Below are 18,068 nucleotides of genomic sequence, written 5' to 3'. Positions count from 1 at the left end.
AATTTAGATCAAGTTTAGACAGAAAATACAACCTTCTTGTAAGCTTTCAGTTTTCCTTCTTCAAGTAAGGTCAGTGCTCTACACTTTAAAAATTATGTTGGGGTAGGGGGAGTTCATTTTACTGATCAAGTTATTTTTTAAATAAGTCGAAGCTAACATCATCAATGAATAATAGTTATAATGAATAATATTGATTGTTATAATAAAACAAGAAAAGAATAATGGTTAATCAAGTGTTTGGTCAATGTAAACGCCCAAGAGGGGTTGAGTTCTACTGATCAACTTAAAAATATTTCATGGCTGTGAAAGAGAAATGTTTGAGCTATATTCTGTAAGATAAATTAAGTTTATATTGAGGTAGATTTACAACTCATGTTGGGAAGCTATTGATAAGTTTTCTTTTTTTCCGGTTGATATATCATTATTGTTAAAGTGATCTTGTGTGTTATTTGGTTGTCATAAGAACATGCCATTAGCATGTTCTTATGTGTTTAATAGTTCTGTGCTTTTAACATGAGAGAGTTTGAGATTTGGGCTTGTTTTTTCTTTTAAGTTGTATGATTGACAATTCATAGATAGAACGACGGCCACTCCGAGGTAAAAAAAAAAAATCTGCATCCAGTCCAGGGCGGGCACTGCTGGCTCAGCGGTCGGGCACGGCCCTCCAATGCCCGCTCATGCTTGGCTTTTTTTGTAACGAGTAACTAAACCAAACATTGAAAATGTATCGTAGTAAAAGTATGCAATTAAGTTCGGAAATATAGTGAAGTAAAAGTTATCAAAACTTTTATACTCGAGATAAGTATAAAGTACTCCAAAATATACTTAAGCACAGTAGTGAAGTATTTTCACTTTACTATACAACACTGGAAATGGGCTTATAATTTAAAAATGTGTATCTGGATCGAGGGTGGGCTTTTTCAGGGGTGGTCTGATTATGGCTGTTTTAAGGGCAGGTGGAACATTGCCTGAATGGAGGGAGTGGTTTATTACAGTGGTAATCAGAGAGCTTAGGGCAGGGACGTTTGCTTTTACTGGAGTTGTAGAAAAGGGGTCAAGGGCACAGGTGGTCGGTTTCATCGTCTTGATGATCTTTTCAACCTCGTGCTGGGAGATTTCTGGAAGGCATTGCAGGGGCTGTGAGATTACAAGCTGTGAGTGTTCAATCGGGGTGGGTAGTGCTAAGGAACCAGAAAAGGAAGAGTGGATTGAGTCTATTTTTGGTTTGAAAAAGTCCAGGAAATTATTAGTGCTCTTCTGTAGTTTCTGTAAATGAGGGGGTTATTGGTTTGAGAGATGGTTTATGGTGGAGAACAGCTGCTTGGAGTTTCCACTGTTTCTAATGGTGTTTCTGTGCCTGATAGTTATGATAATAACCCTTTATTGTCCTAGAAAGAAACCAACACAGAACAGTTGCTCTTCTGCAGAACAGGAGAATAGAAACAGACCGAGAATGACACTCCATGAAAGTCTGTGCTCAACTCTGCTGAGACATCTCTGTCCTCAAAGTTAAAGCAGCAGAACATTCCTGCAAGCCAACTTTTGAAACAGACCAAATGCCTGTAACTTAATGAAAATAAAATTATAATATTTATATTTTTCTAACAGTGCCCTTATGAGTGACTTTGAGTAGTCTCTTTGGTGTTCTCGGAAAGCTTATTTATACGCAGTAAGACCTGTTACTTTGAATTTCAGCTCGATAGCACGCCCAGTTGCCATCATTTTACGTAGCTCCATGGTGTACCAGGGGGCTGATTGGGAGAAAGTGACCGTTCTGGTTTTGACTGGGGCGTGGAGATCCAAGTTACTCTTCAGGGTGTTGTTATAGTAATCCACAGAGTCCATGGCTGGTAAACAGTTTACCGAACAGAGACTTTGAAGGTCGCAATCCATAGACTCTGGGTCAATGTTTTTAAGGTTTCTGAAGCAGATTTCTCTTTTGGGCTTGATGAGGGTGGAGGGTGAAGACATCTTCATGAAAAAGGCCTTGTGGTCGGAAACACCCAGATCATAGACCAGAAGTTTACTGAGGTTGGAATGGACACAGCAAAACACAGTGTTGCCAGACTGTTTTCCTGCACAAAACACAACGTAAAACCCATCCAACTACAAAAAAATCCAACCCAAATCTCAAAATGTCAGCCCAAAGCGCCACACAAAATACAATATACAATATGGCAATCAAATAACCTGCATGCACAAGATCACTTTGCCAATCGCATTGTCATAGCAACCGCTGAATGTTTTACCAATAAAACCCACATGAGTTGTAAATCTACCTTTAATATAAAATTTCTCTCTCCATGAAACATTTTGAAGTTGATTAGTAGATCTCAACCCATTTGGGCAATTATGATTGACATTAGGGCTGGACGATAATTCAATAACAATATATATCGATTGATAGACGTGTGGCGCGGTAGGAAAAAAATAGGGTTGATAAAACTTCGATGGAGAGTTTTCCTTCCTTCCTTTCAGCCTATCATATTAGTTGATGCTACAGTCACTACTTCCTCTCGACCATTCGTAATCGCGGACCCAGGCACGCCGTCACAAAGCGCTGCTCTCTCAAACCACAGCACAGAGCACGTGAATATGTCGCAGCAAGTAGCGGCGGAGGAAACGGTCCCAAAACGGGGTTTTACTAGTTCGACAGCCTGACAGAAATAAACCACAGTGATTTGTAAAACTTGCAAGGAACCGGTAAAAACAAAGTCTGGTAACGCAACCAACTTGTTTCATCACGTAAGCCGCTCACACCCGCAGCAGCGCGAGTTGTGCAGCCCCCAGCGACTCCGCGTCATTTTCTGGAAGTTCTTCCAAAACGAAGCAGGCATAGCAGCTAAACTGGGCTCCCTTTTTTGTGATAAAATGGAAAAAGCGTCCAAGCGACGTAACGACATCACGCATGCAGTAAAATGCTTCATAGTGATGGATATGCTGCTGTTGTCTGCAGCTGAAAAACCTGGTTTCAAACAACTACTCGGCACTCTTGATCCGCAATATAACGTTCCGGGACGCAAATTTTTCTCTAACAGCGCTCCCTAAATTGAGCAACGAGTGCTGGGAAACGGTGCAAAATCAGCTGCAATATGTGTACTTACACGCCACAACCTCGGACCTCAGCCCTGCGTCAGCCTCTCTATTATGAAACCTGAGAAGTAACTAGTGTACTATTCCCACCTAAATAGGCTATTTTATTTATTTATTTGGTATATTTATTTTGGTCATTTTACTGGTCACTTTAGTTTATTCTTTGTCATTATTTAATAACATAACTCAGGTCTCTTAAGTTATTTTTCTTTAAAAAAAATATGTTATGGTTAAAAAAGTTGGTTAAATAAAGATTTAATTGGAAGTCTGTGTTTGTGTTCTTTATTAAAATTAAATCATTTAGCAATATCATAAAATGTCCAGGCAGAGCTGCACATAAAATATGGTTTTAAATATTTTCAATAATTATCGATATCGATCAATATGCATTTATTTTTTATCGATAAGCTTTTTTTCTATATCGTCCAGCCCTAATTGACATTGACCAATACCACTTCATAGTGACATTTGATTAACCAGAGGCTATTAATCATTGATCATATAAAGTTCGACAGATTCCACACATTTCAGAATAAATTAACTTATAAAACGAGTGCAAGATGTCATTTTATTAAAAAGTGTGCACCCCTGAAAAAATAGAATTATAAGAAATAGTTTGTGACTCAGCTCTGTGTCACATATAAAACCGTTTGATGGGAAGACTGACCCCCTTAGGTCTGTTCGTTCTTCTATTCTGTCGGTGTTTTCCGCGTTGCAGAATTTATGGGCCCCAGCATCTAGCTACTTTATCAATCCCTAATAAAATAGTCAGTCACTGGAAAAAGTTTATTTAGCTCTGAAACACCAGCTTAACACTATTTGTAGGTGCATGAAGTCTTTGAAAGGAGCTGCAAATAGGACATGAGATACGAGCTCATACGCCTTTAAGGCACAGTGGCAGAAATAAAAAATGTCAGTGGTCACTGCGCATCCATAGGACTGGACTATTGACTTCATTTCCGTTGTTAATTTTGCCTTCTATACGCCTCGATACAGCGGGATGGTGTAGTAGCTCTTCACGCACGTCAAATTTCTAATGCTTAACTGTAACATTTACCATGTGCTCAGTTAATTATTCAATTCAATTCAATTCAATTTTATTTATATAGCGCCAAATCATGAAACATGTCATCTCAAGGCACTTTACAAAGTCAAGTTCAATCATATTATACAGATTGGGTCAGATTATACAGATTGGTCAAAAATGTCCTATATAAGGAAACCAGTTGATTGCATCAAAGTCCCGACAAGCAGCTTTCACTCCTGGGGAACCGTAGAGCCACAGGAAGAGTCATCTGCATTGTACATGGCTTTGCTGCAATCCCTCATACTGAGCAAGCATGAAGCGACAGTGGGAAGAAAAACCACCCATTAACGGGAAAAAAAATGATGTCACAGTTAACAGAACGCCAGACCAGGTGTACCTACTATGAAGAGAAAAGAGAGAGAACAGAAAGTTAAAGCAGAAATGACAACACATAATGCATAATTGAAGAACAGTAGAACTCAATATAGTGAGAAAATTAGATCCTGATATACTCCAGTAACCTAAGCCTATAGCAGTAAAACTATAAAGGTAGCTGAGAGTAACATGAGTCACTAGTTATAATTTTTGTCAAAAAGAAAAGTTTTAAGCCTAGTCTTAAAAGTAGACAGGGTGTCTGCCTCACGGACCAAAACTGGGAGTTGGTTCCACAGGAGAGGAGCCTGATAGCTAAAGGATCTGCCTCCCATTCTACTTTTAGAGACTCTAGGAACCACCAGCAGACCTGCAGTCTGAGAGCGAAGTGCTCTGTTAGGAACATACGGGGTAATCAGAGCTCTGATATATGATGGAGCTTGATTATGAAGGGCTTTATACGTTAGAAGAAGAATTTTAAATTCTATTCTTGATTTAACAGGAAGCCAATGAAGGGAAGCTAAAATTGGAGAAATATGATCCCTCTTGTTGATTTTCATCAGAACTCTTGCTGCAGCATTTTGGATCAGCTGAAGGCTTTGAACTGCATTTTGTGGACTTCCTGATAGTAAAGAATTACAATAGTCCAGCCTTGAAGTAACAAATGCATGGACCAGTTTTTCAGCATCACTCCTGGACAGAATGTTTCTAATTTTGGCGATATTCCGGAGGTGAAAAAAGGAAACTCTGGAAACCTGTTTAATATGGGATTTAAATGACATGTCTTGGTCAAAAATAACACCAAGATTTTTTACTTTATTACCAGAGGCCAGTTTAATGCCACCCAGATTAAGTGATTGGTTAAGAAGTTTATTTTTTGAGGACTCTGGCCCAAAGATTAAAACTTCGGTCTTGTCAGAATTTAGATGCAGGAAATTTAAAGTCATCCAGCTTTTGATGTCATCAAGACATGACTGCAGTCGAAGTAATTGATTGGATTCATCAGGATTTATGGATAAATATAACTGAGTATCATCAGCATAACAGTGGAAATTAATCCCATGCTGTCTGATAATTTTGCCTATCGGAAGCATATATATAGTAAAGAGAATTGGTCCAAGGACTGAACCCTGTGGTACTCCACAGGTGACCCTAGAGTTTGAGGAAGATTTATTATTAACATGAACAAATTGGAATCTGTCTGACAGATAAGATTTAAACCAGCCTAATGCTTTCCCCTTAATCCCTACAGTATGTTCAAGTCTTTGTAGGAGAATATTGTGATCAACTGTATCAAACGCAGCACTGAGATCTAACAGGACAAGTATAGACACAAGTCCATTATCTGAGGCCATGAGAATATCATTGGTGACCTTCACCAGAGCTGTTTCAGTGCTATGATGAGCTCTGAAGCCTGACTGAAACTCCTCAAGTAGGTCATTACTTTGTAAATGTTCACAAAGTTGATTAGCAACTACTTTCTCAAGAATTTTAGATAAGAAAAGAAGATTAGATATAGGTCTGTAATTTACTAACTCATCTTGATCAAGAGAAGGTTTCTTAAGTAAAGGTTTAATAACAGCTACTTTCAAAACCTGTGGTACATATCCATTTACTAAGGATAGATTAATCATGTCTAAAATAGTGCCACTGATCAAAGGGAATATGTCCTTAAACAACTTGGTTGGGATTGGGTCTAACATACAGGTAGAAGGTTTAGATGAAGCTAAAATTTTAGATAGCTCAGAAAGCTCTACTGCTTCTAAACAGTTCAGACACTGCGCAGATTCTAAAGATTCCTCCAATGCTGCCTCACTTACTGACAACGAGGTAATCATGTTTGGGAGGATGCCAATTATTTTATTTTTAATGGCATCAATTTTATTTATGAAGAATCCCATAAAATCATTACTACTGAGAGCTAAGGGAATGGATGGATCAACAGAGCTGTGGCTCTGGGTAAGTTTGGCAACTGTACTAAAGAGAAATCTAGGATTATTTTTATTCTCTTCAATTAATGATGAAAAATATGCTGCTCTAACTCTGCGGAGGGTCTTGTTATACAACAATAGACTGTTCTTCCAGATTAAGTAGGATTCCTCTTGGTGTGTAAGAGCGCCATTTTCTCTCCAATTTCCTAACATTGCGCTTCAAGGAACGCAGCTCTGAATTAAACCAAGGAGCCAGCTTCCTGTGAATAATCACCTTCTTTTTCAAGGGAGCTACATTGTCTAATGCAGAACGCAATGAGGAAGTCACATTGTTAGCAAAGGTATCGATTTGTGAATGGGAAGAAACAGCAATGCTGCCATCTACAGGGCATTTCTGCAATACTGAGGATATTAAGAAGGGGACAGACTCTTTAAGTTTTGATACAGCATTATCCGATAAAAATCTACTATAATGGAACCCTCTTTTGGGGGTGGAGAATTCAGTTAGATTAAACTCAAATGTTATTAAAAAATGATCAGACAGGACAGGGTTGTGAGGAAATACTGTTAATTCTTCACAATCAATGCCATATGTCAGCACAAGGTCTAAAGTATGGAGCCGAGAGTGCGTCGGTTCATGCACATTTTAAGCAAAACCAATTGAATCTAGGATAGTTTTAAAGGCTACACTAAGGTTATCACATTCTGTGTCAACATGGATGTTAAAATCACCCACTATAATAACCTTATCAGTATTTAACACCAAATCAGATAAGAAATCTGACAACTCATCCAAAAACTGAGTGTAAGGGCCTGGTGGACGATACAAAACAACAAACAGAAGAGGTTTTATTGCTTTGCAGTTTGGATGAGGGAAACTGAGGGTTAAATGTTCAAAAGAACTGTAATTATTAGTTGGCCTGGGACTAATTAATAAATCAGACTGAAAGATAGTTGCCACTCCTCCTCCTCTTCCCACAGATCTGGGAATGTGGAAATTTGAATAACTGGAGGGGGTTGACTCATTTATACTAACGTAGTCCTCTTGTAGCCAGGTTTCTGTGAGACAAAACAAATCAATCTGATTATCAGAAATTAATTCATTAACTAACAAAGTCTTTGGAGGGAGAGACCTTATATTTAATAGACCACATTTTATTATTTTATTTTTAGGTTCAAGGTGAACCATATTGATTTTTATTAGGTTTTTATGACCAGAATCGAAGCGATTCTGGTCCACCATCCGGCGTCTCAGGAGGGGGAAGCAGTGCAGTACCAACACTGTTTACAGTGGGGGTGGTGTGCTGCTGACCTCGACTCGGGACGTCGTGCGTCGGTGGGCGGAATACTTCGAAGACCTCCTTAATCCCACCAACACGTCTTCCATTGAGGAAGCAGAGCCTGAGGACTCTGGGTCGGGTTCTCCCATCTCTGGTGCTGAGGTTGCCGAGGTTGTTAAAAAGCTCCTCGGTGGCAAGGCTCCGGGGGTGGATGAGATTCGCCCTGAGTACCTTAAGGCTCTGGATGTTGTGGGGCTGTGTTGGTTAACGCGGCTCTGCAACATTGCGTGGACATCGGGGGCAGTTCCCCTGGATTGGCAGACTGGGGTGGTGGTCCCCCTATTTAAAAAGGGGGACCGGAGGGTGTGTTCCAACTACAGAGGAATCACACTCTTAAGCCTCCCTGGTAAGGTCTATTCAGGGGTTCTGGAAAGGAGGGTCCGTCGGATAGTCGAATCTCGGATTCAGGAAGAGCAGTGTGGTTTTCGTCCTGGCCGTGGAACACTGGACCAGCTCTACACCCTCAGCAGGATTCTTGAGGGGGCATGGGAGTTTGCCCAACCAGTCTACATGTGCTTTGTGGATCTGGAGAAGGCATTCGACCGTGTCCCCCGGGGGATCCTGTGGGGGGTACTCCGGGAGTATGGAGTACCGGACCCTTTAATAAGGGCTGTCAGGTCTCTGTACGACCGGTGTCAGAGTCTGGTCCGCATTGCCGGCAGTAAGTCGGACTCGTTTCCGGTGAGAGTTGGACTCCGCCAAGGCTGCCCTTTGTCACCGATTCTGTTCATAACTTTTATGGACAGAATTTCTAGGCGCAGCCAAGGTGTTGAGGGGATCCGCTTTGGTGGCCTTAGGATTGCGTCTCTGCTATTCGCGGATGACGTGGTCCTATTGGCTTCATCAGGGCGTGATCTACAGCTCTCACTGGAGCGGTTCGCAGCCGAGTGCGAAGCGGCCGGGATGAAGATCAGTGCCTCCAAATCCGAGACCATGGTCTTGAACCGGAAAAGGGTAGAGTGCCTTCTCCGGGTTGGGGAGGATGTCCTGCCCCTAGTGGAGGAGTTCAAGTATCTTGGGGTCTTGTTCACGAATGAGGGGAAGATGGAGCGGGAGATCGACAGGCGGATTGGTGCAGCGTCTGCTGTGAAGCGGGCGCTGTACCGATCCGTTGTGGTGAAGAGAGAGCTGAGCCAAAAGGCGAAGCTCTCGATTTACCGGTCGATCTACGTTCCTACCCTCATCTATGGTCACGAGCTTTGGGTCGTGACCGAAAGAACGAGATCCCGGATACAAGCGGCTGAAATGAGTTTTCTCCGTAGTGTGTCTGGGCTCTCCCTTAGAGATAGGGTGAGGAGCTCAGTCATCCGGGGAGGACTCAGAGTAGAGCCGCTGCTCCTCCACGTCGAGAGGAGCCAGTTGAGGTGGCTCGGGCATCTGGTCAGGATGCCTCCTGGACGCCTCCCTGGAGAGGTGTTCCGGGCACGTCCCACCGGGAGGAGACCCAGGGGAAGACCCAGGACACGCTGGAGGGACTATGTCTCCCGGCTGGCCTGGGAACGCCTTGGGATTCCTCCTGAGGAGCTGGCCCAAGTGGCTGGGGAGAGGGACGTCTGGGCCTCCCTACTGAAGCTGCTACCCCCGCGACCCGACCCCGGATAAGCGGAAGACAACGGACGGACGGACGGACGGAGGTTTTTATGATTTGTTCCTTTTAGATCAGTTTTTGATCTGTTAAGTTTTGGCCGTGGGAAAGACACCGTCTCAATAGGATAATGGGTGGGTAACAGTACAGAAGCTGCAGAGAGGTGTGTTAAACTACGGATCTGCTTCCTGGTCTGGACCCTGGGTTGTCAGCATTTAGGAGAACTAATAAATCCGGCCAGATTCCTAGAAAGAAGAGCTGCACCATCCAAAGTAGGATGGATGCCGTCTCTCCGGATCAGACCAGGTTTTCCCCAGAAAGTTCTCCAGTTATCAATGTAGCCCACGTCGTTTTCTGGACACCACCTAGACAACCAGCGGTTGAATGATGACATGCGGCTAAACATGTCATCACTGGTCAGATCAGGCAGGGGACCAGAGAAAATTACAGAGTCCGACATAGTTTTAGCAAACTCACAAACCGAAGCAACACCAACTTTGGTGACCTCTGATCGGCGTGACCGGGTGTCATTACCGCCAGCGTGAATAACAATTTTGCGGTATTTACGCTTATCCTTAGCCAGTAGTTTTAGGTAGGATTCTATGTCGCCTGTTCTGGCCCCTGGTAGGCATTTAACTATGGTCCCTGGTTTCTTTAGTGCCACATTTCTTATTATGGAGCTGCCAATAATTAAGGTCGGCTCCTCGGCGAGATTGTCGCTCAGAGGGGAAAATTTATTAGAAACGCAGATGGGTTGGTGGTGATCTGGGGTCTGTAATCTAGAGCTATGCTTCCTACGAACCGTCACCCAGCCAGCCTGGTTACCAGGCTGCTCGGGTGCTACTGCTTTAGGTTCGCTACGTGAAGTTACTCTATGCGGCTCCGCGCTAGCAAAAGAGCGGCTATCAGCTGGTTTTTCAACAGCACGGAGCCGGGTCTCCAATTCTGACACCCTCGCCTCCAAAGCTACAAAAACACTACATTTATTACATGTACCATCATCACTAAAGGAGGCAGAGGAATAACTGAACATCTGACACAGAGAGCAGCAGATAGGAGACTTAGTCAGACACGGAGAAGCCATTATGAGGCTAAGGCTTGGCTAGCGCTAGGCTAACGCTAGGCTAAAGCTAGGCTAACGCCCTATTATCACGCCAAAGAACAAACCGTGTGAAACACGAGGAGTTCCCAAACGTGATGAGCAGCCACAGACAATGTTTTAAAAGTGCTTATGTTTGGAAACAGATGTTACAGCAAAGAGGTTTAAAGATAAAAAGCGAGAGAGCCTGGAGCAAAGCTCCGTCGTTCACACAGCAACAACAGGAAGTGACAGAATACGCCTTACCGCAAACAGGAAGTCCGCGAGCCACAACAGAATTATATGAAACCTTCCCCAGCGACCACATCAAACGGTCAAATGTCTTTGCAGCAAAGTGCTACACACTTACCTGTTATGCTTTGCTTTACTTTTTGAGGAAGTTGGAACCCAATGTGTTTAGGTTTGAACGCTGAATCAAACGCCTGATCACTTGAGATTTGTATTGGGTCCCGTGGGACCCACAGGACTTCCCACCCGATTCAGGTCCCTGGTTCACATACCAAAACTGAGAGTTCAACCAACTCCGAGATTTGGTACATTAGGCAGACACCCTGTCTAATTTTAGGACTAGGCTCACAACTTTCCTTTTTGATAAAGCTTTTAGGTTATCTGGAGCTATCTCTGTAGTTATGTTGCTATAGGCTTAGGCTGCTGGAGGACATTAAGATCTATTTTTCTCACTCTGTTGAGTTCTACTGTTCTCAAATTTGCATTGTTTGTTGTTATTTCAACTTTGTTCTCTCTGTGTTCTTTCTGCTCATAGTAGGTACACCTGGCCTGGCGTAGCTTTGACACCATCCAGGGGGGCAGATCATCTGCCATTACCATATAACATAGAAATGATTCCTGGATTAATGTGCTGTTTCTGTCTTTGTTCTGTCTTCTCTAACCCCGTCGGTCGAGGCAGATGGCCGTTCACTCTGAGTCTGGTTCTGCTGGAGGTTTTCCTCCCTGTTAAAGGGGAGTTTTCCTCTCCACTGTTGCTTCATGCATGCTCAGTATGAGGAATTGCTGCAAATTGCCGTTCATTGGTGGAGAGGATCATGCTGGAATGCAGACTTGTCCTAGCTGACACATCTTCCCCCAATCAGTCATTCTGTCCAATCTAAGTGTGAGACTCTGTGCCTCCAGAGTCTATCTGTAATTTCCATGGTAACCGATTTTGCAGTGCAGTTTCTGTAATCTCATAATCTCTAACACCTGTCTGATCTGTCAAGTTTCTCTACATCAAAGTTTATACACCTGCAGCCAGAAAAGTCATTGGGCCTGAATGTGTGACCCAATATTTTTGGCAGTGTGCCAATCTAGTTATGCTAAAGCATTAAGGCTATTTGTTTTATTAATTGCAACACTTGGTAAAGGCTATCGAATTTGATTCCAATTTCCAATACTTGTTGATCTAATTTGGTAAATAACTTTAACACAAACTGACTAAAACCTTTCTTAGTTTTTGTCTACTAAAACTGGACTGAAACCATCACATATATAGAAAAGACTAAATCTGAGCTAATAAGCATTTTAGTCCATAAGACAAAAATGGGTGCCAAAAACAATACTGAGGTAGAGAGAAGCTGTGCTTTTTTTATTTATTTATAGCAGCAGAAGTAGAACTGAGTGGAACCCGGAGATGCAGAGTCAATTGGGCAGTCAAGGAGCTAATAAGGTATAACGCCATTAGCAAAACCAGTTGGGCATCGCGTTCTCCATCCTATTTCTTCAGAGTCCAGATGAGTGGCAGGATATGGATACAGCTTCTCTCTCTGCCTTGCCATTTGACAAATGGTGTCTTCTGGCCGCCCCCCACTGGACTGGAGTTCTCCTGCAATTTTCCTCACAACTTCCCTAAATGAGAATGAAAGTAAAACCTGGGAGCCCGCCAGCGCTAGGCTATAATACCATGCATTATATGTATGCAGTCAAATTTTAGGGCAACCCTCTAAACAAACTCAGGATACTGCAAAATAAAATATTCTTTATTCTTCTGCACACATAAGATAATTTGGTTCTTATTACATTACTTAGCCCTAACAAGGATGTTACTGGAGTTTGCTGACACATAACCACTGTACTAATCCTAGTACCACCCTCATAATATTCTGAACACTGGCCTTTTATGTCATTTTAGGGGCTGTGGTTTTGTTCAGTTCCCAGATGAACGGCTCCAAAAGCGGGCATTGGAAGAGTGTCAAGGAGCTGTGGGACTCGGTGGGAAACCTCTAAGGTTGAGCCTGGCTGCTAATAAGTGAGTCTATTCTAGTCTGGCAACATTAGCTTGCAGATAAGTTCCTGCATTGAGCAGAAGCAATGCCATCTGATAAGTTAATCAGTGTGCTCCCCCCTCTCCCTCCTCCCAGTTTAAGGAACAAGCAACAACAACAGCAGTCAGAAAGCAAACATTCATGGCAGTCCAGTTCAGGATACAGATACGGTTATGACCAGTATGACCAGTACCAGCACCAGGCGTATCAAGGGTATTATTCTTCATGGGGCTATGACCAGACTGCAGGAATATATGGTTACAGCTATCCTCAGTATGATTACACACAGTATACCCAGGTAAGTGTTCTGTGTTAAACAGCTTTTCCCATAGTAGCTGCTGACTGTTAAAAGTAGTTATTTTGAAACGTTTTCTGCTCTTAATTGGTTTCAGGAGAGTGAAGCAGTTCAAGAGGAAGAAGTAGAGGAAGGCAAGTATTTGTGTTGTGGAATTGTTTTACTACATGTTGTATTGTGCTTATTAAAACCTTATCACAAACAGTTGAATGAAAAAAGCTATAAAACTGAAATTATACAGAATCTTGACATAAACTGATAAATTTTACATGTTGAATCATGTCTACATAATCTAAAATGTTAAACATATTCTGCTGGGTACCCTTCTTCTGCTTTGCTTACATATTGAAAATATTTGTATTCATTTTAACAGTCTCACAAGAAGGGCTTTTCCATTTGACCTCAAAAGCCCAACGCGTGTTTCCATATGGGGATTTCACTTTCCCCAGGCTTTACTTTTCATGGGAAAATGTCCTGGTTTGAGGGTAGGACTTTTTCAGAAGCCTGCAGCTTTCTTCAATGGGCAGGGTTGAGTGCAGCAAGAAAAAACTGTCCACCACAAGGGGGAGTAAGTAGCAGTTAGGAGATGACAAGTTTTCATTTCTATTGATTTTTATACCCTTCATTTATCTTAAAATGTACCCTATTTTTTTGGACTATAAGTCACACTTTTTTCATAGTGAGGCCGATCCTGCAACTTATTCAAGTGCAACTTATTTATCAAATTTAAATGGTAATTCATATTGACCAATGTGAATGGAGTAAACATTACTGTCTATAGCCACAAGAGAGCTTGCTAGGCTTGTGGAAACTATCCTGCTCCTGTACCCTTAAATTTTTTTTTGAAAGATTAACTTTCAAAACAGACTGCGTTTGTAATGAAGTCATCAACTAATTTGCATATTTTTTCATACATTTGTTACCCAGGCTGTAGGAAAGAGAAGCCTTTGCCAGGTGTTTGGAACTACTAATAGCCTTTATGAAATAATTTATGAATTTTAATACATTTAATAATTGTGATTGAATCCACACTACAATAAAACAAAATGTACCAAAAAGACCGCCATCGGAGGCACACAAAGTGAACACGGTGAATAAGTGATTGAAGCTGTGTGAATCAAATCCAGGGAATTATTTTAGGGCAACAGTTTCAGAGACAAAGTAGACTACTTTAAAAATTATATTTATTTAATTATTACACATCTAGGGTGGGATCACCAACATGTTTAACCATTGTTTTGGTTAATTTTTTTTTCTAAATATTCCACCAAAGATTATATCATAAATTCTCTTAAATTTCTACAATGTAAACAAATTAAGATTAAAATGGCCGTAAGAGTTATGTAAACAGGTATCAATCCTGCAGCACATTATTGTCAAGTAATAACAAAAATGTAATGCCAAAAGTATCACATCTGTTTTGTCAAAGGCCTAAATTTCTTTTTTGAAAGAAGAACAGCAAGTGCCTTAACCCGTGTAAACTTGTGGTTTCTCATGGCAGCTGTTGCTGCTTACATTTTCATTTGATTCCGTGATTGGCTAAAACCAACCTTTGGTGAGCGGGCACTAGGTGTCACTTTGCTCGATCAGCTCGGATGGTTTTGCTGAATGTCCCTCCGTTGCCCGAACGATGGGTGCAGACCCAGATTGATAATGTGCGGAATATAGAGTGCTACACATTATCAATATGGCTTGCCAGGTTAGCTAAGTGGGAAGGGTCTTTTGAACTTCTAACAATGTTTTATGTTGCTTGTGTTGTAGATCCCAGCTTGGTGGTGGATGTAGTAGAGTCTAACGGGAGCTTTATGGACATCAGTGAGGAACTGTACGATGCACTCATTGAATGTCACTGGCAGCCTCCAGAGTTTTCCGCAGACCAGGAATACATTGTTTCCAACCTGCCTGAACCCATTTCCAGCTAACTTGATATTGTTTTTAATTCCTTTTTGTTTTTTTTGGTTTTCAGAAACTGTGGAAATAAATAATTTTTTATTCAAGTCTTTGGGAGCAGTTTAAAAATGTTGTATTAGTTTGACCTTATTCATATGTTGGCCATCAACTGACACCACGTTGATCCAGTCAGAACAAACAATCTTGAAATGACAGAAGTGATGTTGGTTCATAAGTAGGTAATTTGTTTGCCTTCATGAAAAAAAAAAAAACGATTTCCAATGTTAAATATCAGTCACCTGTGCCAGCATTCCATTTGCATTATTTATAGAGTTGTGTAATTTGACAGTGTTAGTAGAGGATTGGCTCAACTAAAATTTGGGATTCTTTTTCATGTGTCTAAACTAGGCTTTGTCAAATTATTGAAGAATAAGACCTTATGAGTTGAGCATTACCTTAAACTAGGTGAGGTTCATGGGTCTCCCACTCACTTTCTCATAATCATAATAAACGCAACAAAACAAAAGTATGATTTCATATTTAGAGGAGGGTAGCCTAAGTGTGAGCACATGTCCACTGTATTAACGCTATGCTGTAAAACAATGCAGAATTTAAAGGTTTATGGGAAATTTGAAACAAAAATGTCATCAAATATTAAAGGGCAACATCATGCAAAAACCTTTTTTGTGCTTTCAACTATTGTATGATGCTATTCCTTAAATCATTCCTCAAAGTGATGGTTTGCTTGATACATGATTGTCTGAGTAATCCTTGTGAATTCTGCGCAGCCAAAGGAAATATGTCATTATATATATGCTTATAGTTGGCTTTGGAAGGTGTAAAAAAGCATGACATAGAATAAATCTTTAGAACCATGTGCTAATGTAGCTACAATGGTCATCAAAAGGAACAGATACGTTTAGGGCATTTTTCATTTTAAAAGAAGCAGAGCATTTTCCAAATACACACAGTCTCTGCCAGGCTCCGTCTACACATCATTTATTCTATTGGCATGTTATCCATATGACAATTCATTATTTTTTCATGCCAAACTGCTTCTTTCCATTACTCCATATTTGACATCTGTTATTACCTGTAATCTGAAATCTGTTTATTGTCTTGGCTGAGCTTGATAGTTTATAAAATTGAGAGATTTGGTTTTTAGTACCACTGGAGACTACTTGACAGAGTTGCATGTTTTGTTTGTGGAGTTAAAGATGCATAAATCCCTTGTTTTTCAGAAACCTAAAATAACTGCAAACCCCTTTAGGTTCTTTAGCTCATTTGTTGGATATCTTCCTCAGAAGATTGGAAGGTGGTACCAGTGTGATGGGCCGAGTCAAAGAGGCATGAGGAGTCAGAAATTATTAGAACTTTTTTTTTTACGTTAACCCAGAGTTAAACTTACAAAAATAAATGCTGAGCTCATAAAAGGTGAATGAAACAGAATTTGAACTCTGGCAAGAGTACACAAGCGCACTCTCACAATCAACTGCAAGTGCTGGGTTCCAGGTTCTTAGAGATTCACTTCCATACAGAAAGCCCATATTTTTATCTTCAGCTACCACATTATACATGTCAGATTAAATAATACTACATATACTTCAGCGATGGTATCAAGGTGTTACTTTTTTGTATTTAATAATATATCTGTTGGTTGTGCTGTTTTTTTTAAATCTCTGCAGGTGATGAAGCAAACTGAAGATCATTCTCTCCCTTTTATCTCCTCTTTTACCTTTTCGTGTTTTTCTTTTCCTCTTCTACTTTCGCATTGTAGTGTCCATATAATATGAAATACTCCCTGCATGAAATATAATAAAACTATTTACATGCATAAATAAGCACTATGGCGAAAGCTCTACTGTGCCACTTGTGAAAGTAAAATCTGTTGGGTTCTTTTTGGCATTAAAAAAACAATTCTTATTGACACATTGCCAGACAGGACACTTAACAAAACAAAAAAAAAGTGCATAAGCAAACAGACTGCACAAACAAAAGCATACCAGACAGAACAAAGAAATTACACTCAAGTACTGACTCATAGACTCTTAAGACACAACAGGGGTAACTACAAACAGTACTACAACTATTTACAAGAAAACTACACAGTACAGTTTGTTGAAAGAATAACCTACAACAAAAAAAAAAACTTGCACACGCTCTGTAGGCTGTGTGACTACTTTTTTGGGAGGTTGCAAAGACTTTCCTTACATATTACTTTCCATTATGTCCAAATTGCAGCTTTAAGTGAGAAGCCAGCTTTTGTCTCTCTCCATCTTGCTCTAATTTATCCATATTTCTCTCTTTTTATGTTGCTGTCTGTCTCTATCACGTATCTGTTAGGTTTAAACACCAAACATCTTATTCAGCAACCTGCACAAAGAAGACACAGAGAATCAGTTAAGTTTCAGTTAAGCGTTGTAACCTCCTATCTTGAATTGGTCTTTATTAAAACTAATCACAGTCCGGATCTTATTATTCTGATAACAAAAATATAGCTCTTCAGTTCTTCTGTCATCTTTCGACGCTTTACATGGATTTTGTAATAGTTTCATAATTTGGGAAGGTTTAGGATTGTAGTACCCCACTCTTCTTGGTTCTCTGGCTTTTTTAGTTCCATAAGGAATTTGAGCTTCCCATAGCCATATAACTACTGCTGCCACGGTTAGGATGGCTATCCCCAACCACACAAGTCTTTTCCCTTTTTCAGTTAGCATTCTGTTTGCAGATTGAAATCCTTCCTAAAGACCCCTCGGCAGAGGTGTGGACAATCTTCACCGATTTGAGACGATTGTATACTAGAAATACAACCCCCTTTGTACAACGGACTTACTCTGAGGGTCGTTGAAGAATTACAATACTACAACAGATACCACAAAGCAATCACTAGGAGGCAGACTAATACAGTCAAATTGAATGCAATAATGGAAATTGTGACCTTAGTCATGTTTAATGATTCTTTTGCAATGTGTTAAGTGAATCCACGTGCTCCGCTCTGCAATCTTTACAGCAGTTCCAGTGGTCAGCAAAACCTGGAAAGGTCCTTCCCACTTAGATGCATGCCAATGTTTCTTCTTTATGCTTTTTATCAGAACCCAGTCCCCTGGTTCAACTAACTGGTTTTCTTGTGGAGACACAGAAGTTGTAACACTGTCAGTTTGTTCTGTCACTTGTTTCT

The 18,068-nt window shown here is 40.8% G+C and overlaps 1 protein-coding gene across 5 annotated transcripts in view; it reads left to right on the top strand.

Annotated features, from left to right (window-relative positions):
• LOC105922995 (tRNA selenocysteine 1-associated protein 1) overlaps positions 1-15,568 on the top strand; it is a 35,041-nt gene extending 19,473 nt beyond the window's left edge. For all 5 annotated transcript variants that reach the window (XM_021314466.2, XM_012858914.3, XM_021314465.2 and 2 more), the window contains 4 exons: positions 12,573-12,689; positions 12,802-13,003; positions 13,098-13,134; positions 14,762-15,568. In XM_021314466.2, the coding sequence (XP_021170141.2) occupies positions 12,573-12,689; positions 12,802-13,003; positions 13,098-13,134; positions 14,762-14,922 (517 nt within the window). In that variant the 3' untranslated portion in view covers positions 14,923-15,568. The remainder of the gene's footprint in view (positions 1-12,572; positions 12,690-12,801; positions 13,004-13,097; positions 13,135-14,761) is intronic.
• The last annotated feature ends 2,500 nt before the right edge of the window (positions 15,569-18,068 follow it).

The sequence above is a fragment of the Fundulus heteroclitus genome, unplaced genomic scaffold (assembly GCF_011125445.2).
Source record: "Fundulus heteroclitus isolate FHET01 unplaced genomic scaffold, MU-UCD_Fhet_4.1 scaffold_275, whole genome shotgun sequence".
NCBI lineage: Eukaryota > Metazoa > Chordata > Actinopteri > Cyprinodontiformes > Fundulidae > Fundulus > Fundulus heteroclitus.
The sequence above is the reverse complement of the archived record's forward strand: the minus strand, read 5'-3'. Positions and strand labels throughout refer to the sequence as shown.